General features: G+C 41.2%; 1 protein-coding gene across 1 annotated transcript in view; it reads right to left on the bottom strand.

Annotated features, from left to right (window-relative positions):
- The window catches only part of MARK3 (microtubule affinity regulating kinase 3), a 74,647-nt gene that overhangs the window by 15,509 nt on the left and 45,638 nt on the right, over positions 1–13,500 (bottom strand). The window contains exons 12-14 of the mRNA XM_015813232.1: positions 12,094–12,247; positions 8,910–9,127; positions 3,570–3,673 (exon numbers count right to left, since the gene is read on the bottom strand). Of these exons, the coding sequence (XP_015668718.1) occupies positions 3,570–3,673; positions 8,910–9,127; positions 12,094–12,247 (476 nt within the window). The remainder of the gene's footprint in view (positions 1–3,569; positions 3,674–8,909; positions 9,128–12,093; positions 12,248–13,500) is intronic.

Raw genomic sequence — 13,500 nt, 5'->3', positions numbered from 1 at the left:
CATTATACAGTTTCTTATCTGTGTTACCTGGTAAGGGAAGTGATGCCGGAGAGGACCACTGCTTTTTTATTGCGGTCAGAAACAGGGAAGGACAGGGAATACGGTGTTGTGTTGCGACCGGTTCAACGTAAACTGGAGCCGCCTCCGGATCTGGAAGAGCGGGAGCCTCCGTTGACGAGGATCCCTGTCCTAGATGAGCCATAGACGTGGCCTTGCGCAGGATGGTGACAAAAAAGGCAGGGTTAAATAAGCCCGTAAATGCAGGAGCCTCTGGAGGAACGTCCTCCTCCTCTGACATTAGAATTTCCTGACAAGGGGGAGGTTGGTTGAGTTAGGAGTCCTCAGAAACAACAGACCCAGAAGGAGAAGATGGGACGTAATGATCCTCCACCTCAGGTTGGGAAAGAGGGGTTGGAAGAGAAGAGACTGGCCTAGCCGTCCTGCCCCTAGTGTCAAGGGCATGGTCGACTGCTTGTTTAATTAATAGCGCCAGACGCTCTTCCGAAAGGAAGGGGATCGGTTCTGCTGGGCGGAGCCCCGCCGCAGTAGGTGTAAAGGTGGCCTCAGGACCCCCCTGCGCTGCCCTGGACGTGGAGGGTTGTGGAGCTGGGGAAACCTGTTCCACTCCGCCTTGTGCGGGAGGGGGGAAGCAATCCCCACCTGACCAAACACCCCTGGGAGAAGTTGAAACCCCTAGAGGTAATTCTAAATTTAACTCCGCAGACCCATGAGTCTCCAGCCTAGCTCTCTTCTGCGCTTTGGAGAACTCCTTTTCGCTTTGGAGAACTCCTTTTCCAAGGCTTGGTGCCTCCTGGTAGCTTGTTTATCAACCTGTTTAGATGTTTTGGCGGTAGAACGGCCCTTATGGGTCGCTTTACCAGTGCCTTCCGGACCAGGAGTACCTGATGAGGAAGGCGGGGCACTCATTGAGGAAAGAGAAGTTTCCTCCATTTTCCTATAACCTTGAAACACAATAGGGGGTTTCTGTTATCAGGAAAATGCCAAACTCTGGGTAAGGACAGACGGACTGCAGGGACGCCTGGAACCCAGGTATAATCCCGGTTGGATAAGGACAGGTACACTGCTGGGGCACCTGGAATCCAAGGGAGAAACCAAGTACGAATAAGGACAGACACTCTATAAGGGGAGCCTGGAATTCGTACTGAAAACACTGTGGATAAGGACAGACACGCTATAGGGGGTGTCTGGAATCCCAGTATTGTGCCAATTTGTCAAAACCAAATCAGAAAAAAAAGGAAGAAACCAGGAGACACCAAATCTGAAATAATAATCAAATTGAAGCTTGAAGAGTCTTGGAACAAGAATAATGGAATGTTCCTAACTTTATGTTGTAGAAATCAAGAAAACAAAATGGCGACCGGGCCAAAATGGCGGTCTATCTTGCTACAGATATATTGTTAACCCAATATTGCCTCCATTAAGAGAAAGGGAAGCTGTCTGATAATGAGTATGTGTGATATTAGCCCTGATTAGGTTAAATTCGTTCCACCAACTAATTAAATCAATTGCCTCAGACCAACTACGGTTTCAAAATGGCCGTCGCGGCCAAGCTAAATCCCACGAGGCTCAAGATGGCGGTTCCCTGATACAGGCAGGGCTGGGGAAATTATCTCCACCACCCCCCGCACTCTCTGGAGCCTCCGTGTACGAGCGATCGACAAACGACGAGAAAAAAACGGAGCAAAAACTGTTTTCCAACCTTCAATTAGCCGGCCTCACCGATCGTAGCGGAGGCCGAACGCGCGCACCTCCGATCTCTGAAGCGAACGAGGATGAGAAGGCCAAGAACAAGCAGGCCACGAGGGCTGCAGCCGCAGCTCCGCGAAGGAAAACGGCGTTTAAGGGTAATCCAGGGGCTTCTCCCCCCCCTCCCCCGAATTTAAAATCACGCCCGAGTCTACGGAGCTGCAGCCGCAAGCTCCGTGAGGTCTATAGCTGGAGACCAACGGCCGTTGGTCCCCGATCGGGTTAAAAAAGGAACTGAGCCGAGCAAGGGAAAGAATCTTCTTCCCCCCCGAGGCCTTTCTCCGTTCGTTTAATCAGCCTACAGAGCCGCAGCCGCAAGCTCCGTTAGGCTCGTGGTATTTGGAGACCAACAGCCGTTGGCCTCCTTACGGGAGAATAAAAAACCTCGTGTGAGTCACTGCCAGGCCCAATCCTAAACCCAAATAAACAGAAATGAGACTAACAGCCGTTAGTCTCTGTTAGAAATACCTACAGGGAAATTTTTGAGGGGAGTTTCAAATTGGGTGCAAGCACTGGGAATGGAAATCCACCAAAGACTGTACCTGCCTAGAGCCAAACTTGCAACGTCTGTCCTGGGCAAGATCAAGTCAAAGACTGGAGATCACGGTCCAGGACGGGCGTGGCAACTTTGGCTGACTTGATCTGATTGGGCAGGAATACAGTCTACTACCCAATGGTGGAGTCTCCATCTCAGTGCTGGAGAAGAGCAACAAAGATGATTAGGGGACTGGAGGCTAAAGCATATAAGGAACGGCTGCTGGAACTGGGTATGTCTAGTTTAATGAAGAGAAGGACAAGGGGGAACATGATAGCAGTGTTCCAATATCTCAGGGGCTGCCACAAAGAAGAGGGAGACAAGCTATTTTTCCAAAGCACCTGAAGGCAGGACAAGAAGCAACGGATGGAAACTAATCAAGGAGAGAAGCAACCTAAAACTAAGCAGAAACTTCCTGACAGTTAGAACAATTAACCAGTGGAACAACCTGCCTCCAGAAGTGGCGAATGCTCCAACACTGGAAGTTTTTAAGAAGAGACTGGACAGCCATTCTTCTGAAATGGTATAGGGTTTCCTGCCTGAGCAGGGACTTGGACTAGATGACCTCCAAGGTCCCTTCCAACTTTATTATTATTATTATTATTACTTGCTACCTGTTTTTACACTTTAGAATTTACAATCATATAAATATTAAAATGTTTACTTATGCTCTAAATTTAGGTAGAGATCAAAGAGATCAAAAACAGCATGTTGTATTATATATTGATACATAATAGAATGTGAACATACATAGAAAACAATTATCAAGTTTCGAAAGTTAAGAAGTGACTGAAAACAAATATATGGTGGGGTATAATATGCATGTTAGTCTTCAGAGGCAGACATTTTTGAACATATTTAAATTTTACTGTCCTATAGTAATACTTCTTTTTAACATATGTACAATAATAAGATATCTTATTTTCAATGACGACAAATCAGCATATACTAAAGTAGATAATCACAAAATTAAATAATTCAGCTATTGATTAATTTTATGCAAAACTGCATTCCAAGCACGAAATATTCTAAAGTTCTCAACAATATTCTGTTCTTCCCCTGGAATCGCCCAATCTGGTACATTCCAGGAGAAAAACAGAATGTTCTGGGAAATACCAGAACATTCCAGGCCTAGGATAGAATTTTGCATATCTCTGTATTGTTTGCTTTTATCATGCTTATCTTCTTCACTAAAAAGCACTTTTTTGCTGATATGCTTTCAATAATCCTGAAATAGGTACCTAACCCTCCTTTCCGAAACTCTTACCTGCTCTCCTTGCCATTTTGAATTACCGAGTGTCTGTCTGTAGGAGTTCGTTCACTACAAACATAAGTGTTTCGCCGTGTCATGGCTCCAGGTGTAGTGTTGCTCTGAGAAAAGAAAAACCACATTTATATTGATTGCCTAAGGAAGGGATCATTGTAGGATATTAGTATAAAATGTAACAGATTAAAATAGAAATATAATGTCTATTTTTAACAGCTGCAAAGAAAGTCTAGTTAAATAGAAAAGAAAGTAAAAACAGAAAGGATATAGGCAAAAATACTGGACAATACATGATGAAATATGGATACAAATATACAGAATGAAAAAATAACCACAAGCCCATTTAAAATATTTTGTGTGGGGACAACAGTACAAAAACAAAAGTTAAATAATTATTTGCTTCTTACTTTCCAAAGAAACAATGTACCCAAGTCATGAATAGTTTTCTATCAATGAGCATGGAATTATCAGATATAAGACTGTTTAAAAAGAGATATGCAGCAAATAAACAATGGGCTTATTTATCAGAAATCAACATGCACCTATTGGGACTTAATAGGAAACAATAGCTGGAAAGTTTTGATTTTTCTCCCTCTGAGTAATCCCATTAACTAAGAATGTGGGCCAGAAATGTCACAAGCCATTCCATTATGATTCCCTTTATCTGTTTAAATTTCAAGAAATTCTGAGAAATTCTGACGTCATAAATGCAATGGTTTCCATTGGCTGTTTTTTTTTTTACTAAGAATCTGCTTAAGCTATATACTAATTAATGTCTAGATATAATCTACTGTAGGACTTTTAACAGATTACATAAACTGCAATTTTCATTCAACTGTGGGAGATTTTTTTAAATATCATTGTTGAGACAAGGGGAATTAGCACATTAGAAGTACAATACAGCACATTGAAAGCATCTGTCTAGAGTCTTTGTTATGAGATAGTGTAGGAGAGAGAGTGGCCCAGTCAAGAGAAGGAGGTCAAATGGGGAATTGTCAGAATCCCTACATGGGCATAAGAGAATAAAGTCAGACACCCCTCCCCACAACTGCCCTTGAACTTATCTAGTATCACTCAGATAAGAGGCTTTAGCAATAAAGCAACTAACTGAACTCTTCAATTGTGGGTCTGGTTGTTTGTACCTGACAGATGGGTAGCTATGTAAATAGAATAAATTAAATTTTTAGAACAGATTTTGTTTAAATAAGGAAGAAATTCATGACAGTAAGATCTATAGTATAAAACAATCTATTTATGGTCTTCCTGAGTTCTCCATCTCTGGAGGTTTTTAAGAAGAATTTGGACTACATGATCCTCTTCCAACTCCATAATTCTATGACTGCCTAGTAGGCTTGGATAAGCTAAGCAGTGCAAAACATTGACACAATACTCAGTATCTTGCATTATGTATTATTTGAACAATATTACTACTGAATGAAATGAAAAAATCTCAAGGCAGTTTATAACTGGACAAAGATGGAGAGAAGATGAAGAGATATGTCTTTGTAAGACATATCAGGGGTTGTAACAGACAGCTATTCTATATGGAACTCTGATGGAAGCTTACTAATTTAATGGATTTCATTTATTATTAGTATTTTTATATAGCCTTTCTATAAAAGTTACTAAAATAGATAACAAAAAGAAAATGCCATACTGATAACAACAAAACAATCATGATAGCAGAGAAAACAAATGCATTTTAAAAGTACAAGTTAAAAAGATGGGTCTTAATTGCCATTTTATAATAGTGAATGTTATAAATAACATTTTGTTTTGTTGTTTAGTTTGATTATTATGGAAAAATGATAATGTTACTCTGTATTTTTCAGAAGCTTAGATACTATGTTCCAGCATTTTCAAGAATCACCCCAAGTAAAGTCAAGATGAAATAATCTAAATGCACACTAAATGAGCTTGAACTTTTAATAAAGGATTGTTGATGACTAGTTCTTGTTAATCAGGGAGAATTTAGATGTGGAAGATCCATATGTTAAGGATGTTTTGTGTTCTTAATTATTCTAATACCGTATATTCCGGTGTATAAGACGACTGGGCGTATAAGACGACCCCCAACTTTTGAGAAGATTTTCAGGGTTTAGAAAGTCGTCTTACACGCCGGAAAATACGGTAGTTGAATAGCAGGAGGACAGCTTGTGAGACCAAGCCCATCTTAAGCCATGTTTTACTTTCTTTTTGGACAGATTAAAAAAAACCCTATTATTCCTGTCCACTCAACTGAGGTATACATAGAACAGGATATGAATAAATAGATTCTTCTATTACCCTAAACCATTATGACTGGTTTAATGTAGGTTACATATATCCAGCTACTGATGTTTGCAAATCATGGCTTATGGATTTAGCCCATGTGTGTAGGTACTGATGTTTATTCAACAACCATAATTAAAGCAAAATAGCACTGGATACGATATGTGAACCAGTGTTATGTTGGATTTCTTTAAGTATTAGATTCCAGCTCTCATAAACCATTACCACTCAGCTGTGGATGATGGGAGGTGATGCAGCAGAATGGAATACAACAAAAATGTGGCCTTTGGACCTGATTGGGTTAAGGTAGATTGAAGGAACTGCCTTTTATATTAGATGTTCTTATCAACTCCCAAATATCAGGAAACTTTGTCTATTGGTTCTGAAGATTGACAATTTGAAGAAAATCTCCTGCCAGAAAATAGGATAATATTCCACTTTACATCAGTAAAATTCCCATTTTTCCTCTCAATGGCCTCCTTCTGCCTTTCTTGCTTCTTAGGGTGCAAATTCAGCTAACCAGGCCTGGGAAATCATCTTAACGCTTCCCAGGAACTGAGGTTATGTAAAGTGGAGAAAGGTAATGGGGCTGGGGTTGAGGTTCGCAGAAACTTTCATCTCTGGCCGCTTATGCAACTGCGTGCGAGGGGAGTTCCGTGAACGCGGCGATGGGGTAGGGTCGCATGGGGCGCCCCTTCTGGGTTTCGATGGTAACAGGTGCATGTTGCGGCAGCCGGAGAGCAGGGCTTGCCTACCCCCACCCCGCTCTCCCCGCACCAGACAACCAGGCGGACGGACAGACGAGACCTCTCCTGCCTTGCCCACCCGAGCATGGCACCGCAAACCCGCCATGCCGCACCAACGGCCGTCCAACCCTGTCCCGTGCCGAGCGGAGACAATAGGGGAGGGCGCAGCCAGCCGCCCGACTCCGATGACACCGCCCGATCCGCTGCGGCCTGGCCCCTCGGATGCTGGTCCGTCCTCCTCACTCCTGGTCTCCAGTTGGCCCTCGAGCGAGGCAGCTGGGTGAGCGGAGGCGAGGCGAGGCGGCATGGGATGGCATACTCGTCCCACCGAGGCTCGCTCCTCTCTCGCTGGCTGGCTGGCTGGCGGGGGCGGGCTCAGCCTTTGGAGAAAGAGCGGAGGAGGTGGAGGAGGTGGTGGCGGCAGCAGAAGAGTAGCGAGGATCGATTGGTCGCTTGCAACAAAAGGGGATGCGAGCTGAGGCCGCGAGAAGGCGGCGCGGCCAGGAAAGTGGCGGGGGGAGCAGATAGTTCCTTCTCCCCTGCCCGCAACATCAGATTTTTCTTAATGCAATCACTCTCCGGTGGGGGGGGGGGGTTTGCAAAGTATCAATATAAATTTATGGATAGATGTATATAAAAACAAAAAGGGACACGCGGCGAAGCAACTGGAAGGGGCTGCACAAAGGGGCTTCTGTTTGCGCAGCCGGCAACTCTGTATCTCTCCCCCCCCCGGCGCTCCCAGAAGCAACCTTGAGCATTTTCCCTTCCCAAGCGTTCATTATATGGATACTGTATATTCCGGCGTATAAGACGACTGGGCGTATAAGACGACCCCTGACTTTTGAGAAGATTTTCAGGGTTTAGAAAGTCGTCTTATACGCCGGAAAATACGGTATTTATTGAAAAATAAAATCTGTAAAGCATGACCTTTCAAGAATTCCTGACTAATTTTGCTGACAATTTTCTCTTTCAGAAGGTGGAGGAAACCCAAGAAGATCATCTATCCCTGACTGGGTATTAACGGATAGGACATTTTGTGTTGAGTAATACAAGAAGTAGGAATACTAGGGAATAATGAGCACGCTAATTCTGTTGTTCTTGATTTTAAGGGATATTCAAGCTGAATCATACCTAAATCTTGTAATTCAAAATAATGGATTTTAATGAAGAAATTAATCAAATATGTGTCAAATTTTTTAAAAAGTGTACAGCTACTCACTGAAAATGGTAAAATATTAAGAATACAAAGAAAAGGCACAGCTACTCAACCCTTATTTTGACTTGGTTTCTTCAAAGAAAATGGTATGCACTCTCCAGGAGTGAAACTTAAGAATTATACACATGGATACACACACGTCTGATTCTCAGGGACTGCCTGGACAAGTTCCTGCAGTCTTCTTAGCAGTATTTTTCAGAACTGGTTTCCCATTGCATTCTTTGGCTTTGTGCCTAAGGCAGCACTAGCCTAAGACCTTAACCACTACACCAAACTGATTCTCTGTATTAACTTTAAATGAGTTTAAGTTTATGGGACTAAATGTACTGCATCTCAGACAGGAAATTTGCTGGTGGTCAGACTGATTATGTTTGAGAAAGCTGGGAGAACTGGGAAAAAAGATCCACCCAGAGACAGTGTGGATGATTTTGTGAGGACATGACTAGGATGCCTTCACTGTCATAGATCAGCTCTCTGGATGATACTAAGTTGTGCAATTCTTTTTTCCATTTCTGTTTCACTCACCTCCAATTATTATTAAATCTGAAAGCTTATCTGACTCTAAAGCAACAACTTTTATTACCAGAAGCATTTTCACTTTCCACAATCAAAATTTCAACAAGCAAGGTAGTAATTCTCCAACTGTATTTTTGGAAAACTATCTATACTGCTCAAAAAAATAAAGGGAACATTTTACCATGGAACTAAAGGGGTTTACGTTCCGTTAATTTTTGTGAGCAGTATATATCATGTTTCTAAAATTGGTCAATGTCCATTTGCTTTACAGAACTCCACACTAATAGCCAGTCCAAAAATAATCAAAAACATTGTGTCAATACCATAACAATGACTTGGTTCACCTTTAAGCTCAAAGTTGACTCAGAAGGAAAAAAAACTAATCAACAGATTCTCACAATCATACCCACATTCAGAATACAGTTTAGAATTAATAGGCTACTAAGCTAATTTATAGAATAATGATTACAGCACAGAATTTAAAAGGCCTGAGATACCATGCTAACGTGTTTTGCCCCAAATTGCTCCTATTACATAAGGTTGATTGAAGAATAAGATAGTCTTATAATTTAAAGAAAATCCACAACTTACATTGGGCGTAGCAGAACTTCTTTTACGCTCAGGTATATCAGCTTTATTTGGATTGTTTGCATTCCCAAGCATAGGGCTAGCAGGAGCAATTCCTTTTCCTCCAGCTGTATTGCTGCTGGACTTCCTTGATGGAACCCCTTCTTCTTTGAGGTCATTGTCAGTAGTACTTGTCTGGCTTCTTTTGGGATAGGCTACTACTGGAGGAATAGATGGACCAGCTGAAAAACAACAATACAGAATCATTGTATATTATGATTGCAAAGTATCCATGAAAATGTAATACCTAAGAAATAATTACCTATATCTAAGAAATATTTAGTGAGGACATTACCAACCATACATCTACTTTTCTTAGCTTCTCACTCTCTAGGGCAATTCTTTTGTTTTCTACTACTAGTGCAGCATTTCTCTCTGAAACCCAAGAGTAAAAAATTAGAGACATGTTCTAATTCTTGTAAGAGTGAAGATAGTTCAATTAAGAACATGCATTCTTGAATGTGGATGGGTGGGGGTTACCTCCTACTTTGGAAGAAGTATTACTATGTCCCTGCCCTATCTTAAGATGTTATCACTTGACTCCTCTGTTTTAGATAACTATCAGCCATTCTTCAACTTTTCTTTTTTAGTAAGGTTGTTGCAGAGATGAAATGGATTTGCTGGACCTTTTCCAGCCAAGATTCAAGCCTAGATGCTGAACAGAAACATCACTGTCACTCTTGTTAATGACCTCTAGTGGTGTAAGTATTGCAATAGTGCTCCTGGTACCACTTGATCTTAAAAATCATATTGTTTAACTTTTTAAACTGCTGCTTTTATTATATGCCTATTAATATGCAATCACATATTAAACGTGGACTTTTTTGTTTTTTTTGTTAATTTTCAAACATTCTTAAGACACCTGATTGCATTAGCTCTTTTGAAGGAAAAAGAAGAAATAGTAAGCCATGTTTATCTTTCGCAACTCTTAGCAAGTGTGTCAGAAGGAATTTAATAATTTATGTATTTGTGAAATTTGTACCATTCCTTTTGTTCAAAAGCTCAAAGTAGCATATATAGTTTTCTCTTGTTTCCACAACAACAGTCCTTTGATGTAGGCTGGGAAAATGACTGTCCTACAGCACTTCTGTTCTAAGAGTAGATTAGAACCTGAGTCTTCCAATGTCAGTACAACATCCTGTCTGAAATGGTATAGGGCAGTGATGGCGAACTTTTTAGAGACCGAGTGCCCAAACTGCAACCCAAAACCCACTTATGTATCATCGGGCGACGGGTGGGTGTGGCCCATTGGGTGGGCATGGTTTCGGTGAAAACGGCAGACTGGGTGGGACTAAAAAATTCAATCAATCAATTCCAACTTTGCAAGATCTTTTTTTTCCCGCGAGAAGTTGAAATTGATTGATTGAACTTTTTTTTTTTTTGCACACGGCGGCGGAGACCTAAAGCAAAAAGGTTTTATAAAACCCAGTTGAAGGCCTAGGACTGGGGCAACGGTGCGCGTGCCCACAGAGAGGGCTCTGCGTGCCACCTGTGGCACTCGTGCCATAGGTTCGCCACCACCGGTATATAGCCTCTAGAAAATTAATTCAAATGCAACCTATTTTGCTTTGTAATAAATTGCACTGGTGTAAGAAGATGGAGCTTTTAATTTTGTTCACACAACTTTTAGAAACTGAGCAAAAAACCCCCAATCTTTTGCAGTTTGGGATTAAGTCTTCAAATTCATGAAAAATAAGAAAATGTCTGCTTTTATTATATCCATACAGAGCAAATCTGATTGAGTCATTGCTCTGTATAATTAGGTTAAAAAGGTAAAGGAATCCCTGTGGATTTTACTCTGCTAGTAGGGGGCGGCACTCATCTCCATGTCAAGGTCATTGAGCCAGCACTGTCTGAAGACATTTTCGCAGTCATGTGGCTAGCATTACATCACAGAGTGCTGTTATCTTTCCATCGAAGTGGTACCTCTTTATCTACTTGCATTTATATGTTTGTGAACTGTTAGGTTGGCAGGAGCTGAGACAATGATGGGAGCTCACCCTGGCGTGTGGCGTTCAGGTCTTGGAGCTGGGTTGCCGGCTTTCTAGCCAACAAGTTCAGCATCTTAACCACTGAGCCACTGCGCAGCCCCCATATATAATTAGAAACTTTGTGAAATAAATGACAAATTATCCACAGAAGAAAAGGAAATGAGAGTAGGATTAACCATGAAGTTCCTAAAGAAAACAAAAACACAAATGTACACGCATACACATGTACCATCACACAGCAGAACTAGAAGAAGAGGTGTTTTGTGGCAAGAAATCTTGAAAAAAATGTGCTCACTAAACCAATCCATTTGGTAAGAATGCTATTTGATATAAATATTTTTTCTTATTGATAAGATTTAAGTAAAACTATATATAGTATAAAAATACTGTTTTAAAATTGTGCTATAGATAATGGACATAGCAAGAGATATGTCAATATACTGTATCTAATAAATTCCTATTGGTATTTGGGTTAAATATATAGAAATGTGTCCAAATATGTATTTCATAATGAATAGCAATTCATCAAATATCCCTTTATTAGTTTTTAGAATTTATTTGGCATGAACATTTATCGCCTATTGTCTTGAATAATAGTTAAATCTGCAACAAGAGAAGCTATAGTACATAGTTGGCCTCCACCATTAAATTCAAAACTTTTTGATTAACCATTTGCTAAACTCTTCATTGCGGCACAATCTTTTTCTATGGAGGCAGAGACTCAACATCTACACCAGCGGTTCTCAACCTATGTGTCGCGACCCTATTTGGGGTCGATCGACCATTTCACGGGGGTCGCCAAGCAAGGCTGTCCGCCATTTTTTCCCCTTTTCCGGTGGGTGCCTTACCTCCCTTGGGCTGGGCCAGCTGGTGGTCGGCCTGCTCCGTCTCTGCTGCTTGCCAGCTACGCCTCGGCTGGCGCAGGGGGGCGGAACCATGCATGCGCGGCGCTCCCGGGAAGGGAAACTCCTCGACTTACGACCGGTTGGGTGGTCCTCAACTTACGACCAGTTTAGTCCTTGACTTACGACCGGTTTAGTCCTCAACTTACGACCGGTTAGGGGTTGCGGCATTAAAAAGGTTGAGAACCACTGCTCTACACCTATGTGTCGGTTTTCTACAGCAGAAGAGATCTGAGACAACGAAAAGTCACTCACCATGGTCGCTGTACCTTCGCTGCTTCTGGCTAGAAGATATACTTCTTTGAACTTTGTGATGTGGAGACTGTCCAGTGCTATTGTTGAGATCACTACTTGGCCTGACTTTAGCAAGAGAAAGGTTGCTGCTAGAGCTTGAGTCACTAGCATCCAACTAAATATAAATAGATAGGACAAAGGTTAAGTCATTAGCAACATGGATCTGCATCCAATAAGAATATAAAGAAAACTATGTCTAGTTCTTTGCAGCTGACTTTACACATAATGCTAAATTATAATACATTGCGGGGAGGGAGGTTGGATTAGTGTGATGTATGAAGCTAGCCATTATAGCTTATTCCACCAAACATAGTTAAAATAATGCAATATGAACATTTTCTACCCCATCTTGAAAGAATTTTCTCAAGCTTAATACCTCCTGAAAAAACAAACTAAAATTACTATTTTTGATGCTATTCCTAGGCTACTGTTTGGATGTGGTTGGGAAGATAAAAAAATGGGAATGGGAGTATTTTGCCTGCCAGAATTTCCTGTTCCACTTCCTATCTTAAACCTGGGAAAAAAAGCTACCACAAACAGGCCATTTTGGATTCTGATTACACAACTGCAGTTGATAGGAAGTTGTATGCAGCCTTCAGACATTCTACCATAAGCCATCCAGCTGAAATGAATTCAAACTGACAAAGCCTAGAATTACCAGATTTTTTCCAAAGCCATCCAACATTTTAAGATCAGAATCATGGGATTCTCCCCACGACATTCTAGAGAACTGAAAGTTGGACGTTAGAGAAGAAGGATGGAAAGAATATTGATACAGTTGGAGAAGGCTGAGAATCAAAGACTCATTGAATAAATCAAGCCAGTGTTCTCACTTCAGGCACAAATGACCAGGCTCAAATTATCCTATTTTGGACACATTATACCAATATCTAGATCTCTGGAGAAGGCTCTAATATTAGGAAAGATAAAAGGGGTGTGGGTGGGGGGAAAAGAACAGGATGACCACCAGCAAGGTGTATGGATTCAGTTCCAAAGTGATATCATTGAAAGATGTGAAAAACCAGGTTAGAGACAGTTCCTCAAGGAGAAAATCTATGTGGTTTCTAAAAGTCCACAATGATTTGATGGTGCATAATCAATAATTTGATTCAACATTTCCAGCTGCTGGGGTTATTTTCTCTTTCCCTAATTCCAATTAAGAACAAGGAAAAAAAAGACAGATTTCATTTTAAAATGTTGGCTGCTATAGGAGAAATATAAAATTCCCTAGTGCTTCCCTTACCATTGCATGTTTGGTATCAGTTGGCAACTGTCAATGAATATTCAGAGCTTATAGTACTTCAGCATCAGTAAGATGAAGATGTGCATCTGACATCTTGCATCTGCATTTCCCCTGATCACAGAGCA

Source organism: Protobothrops mucrosquamatus, unplaced genomic scaffold (genome assembly GCF_001527695.2).
Source record: "Protobothrops mucrosquamatus isolate PMUCROS unplaced genomic scaffold, P.Mucros_1.0 scaffold145, whole genome shotgun sequence".
In the NCBI taxonomy this organism is placed as follows: Eukaryota; Metazoa; Chordata; class Lepidosauria; order Squamata; family Viperidae; genus Protobothrops; species Protobothrops mucrosquamatus.
Note: the sequence above shows the minus strand (reverse complement) of the source record. Positions and strands in the feature narration are given on the sequence as shown.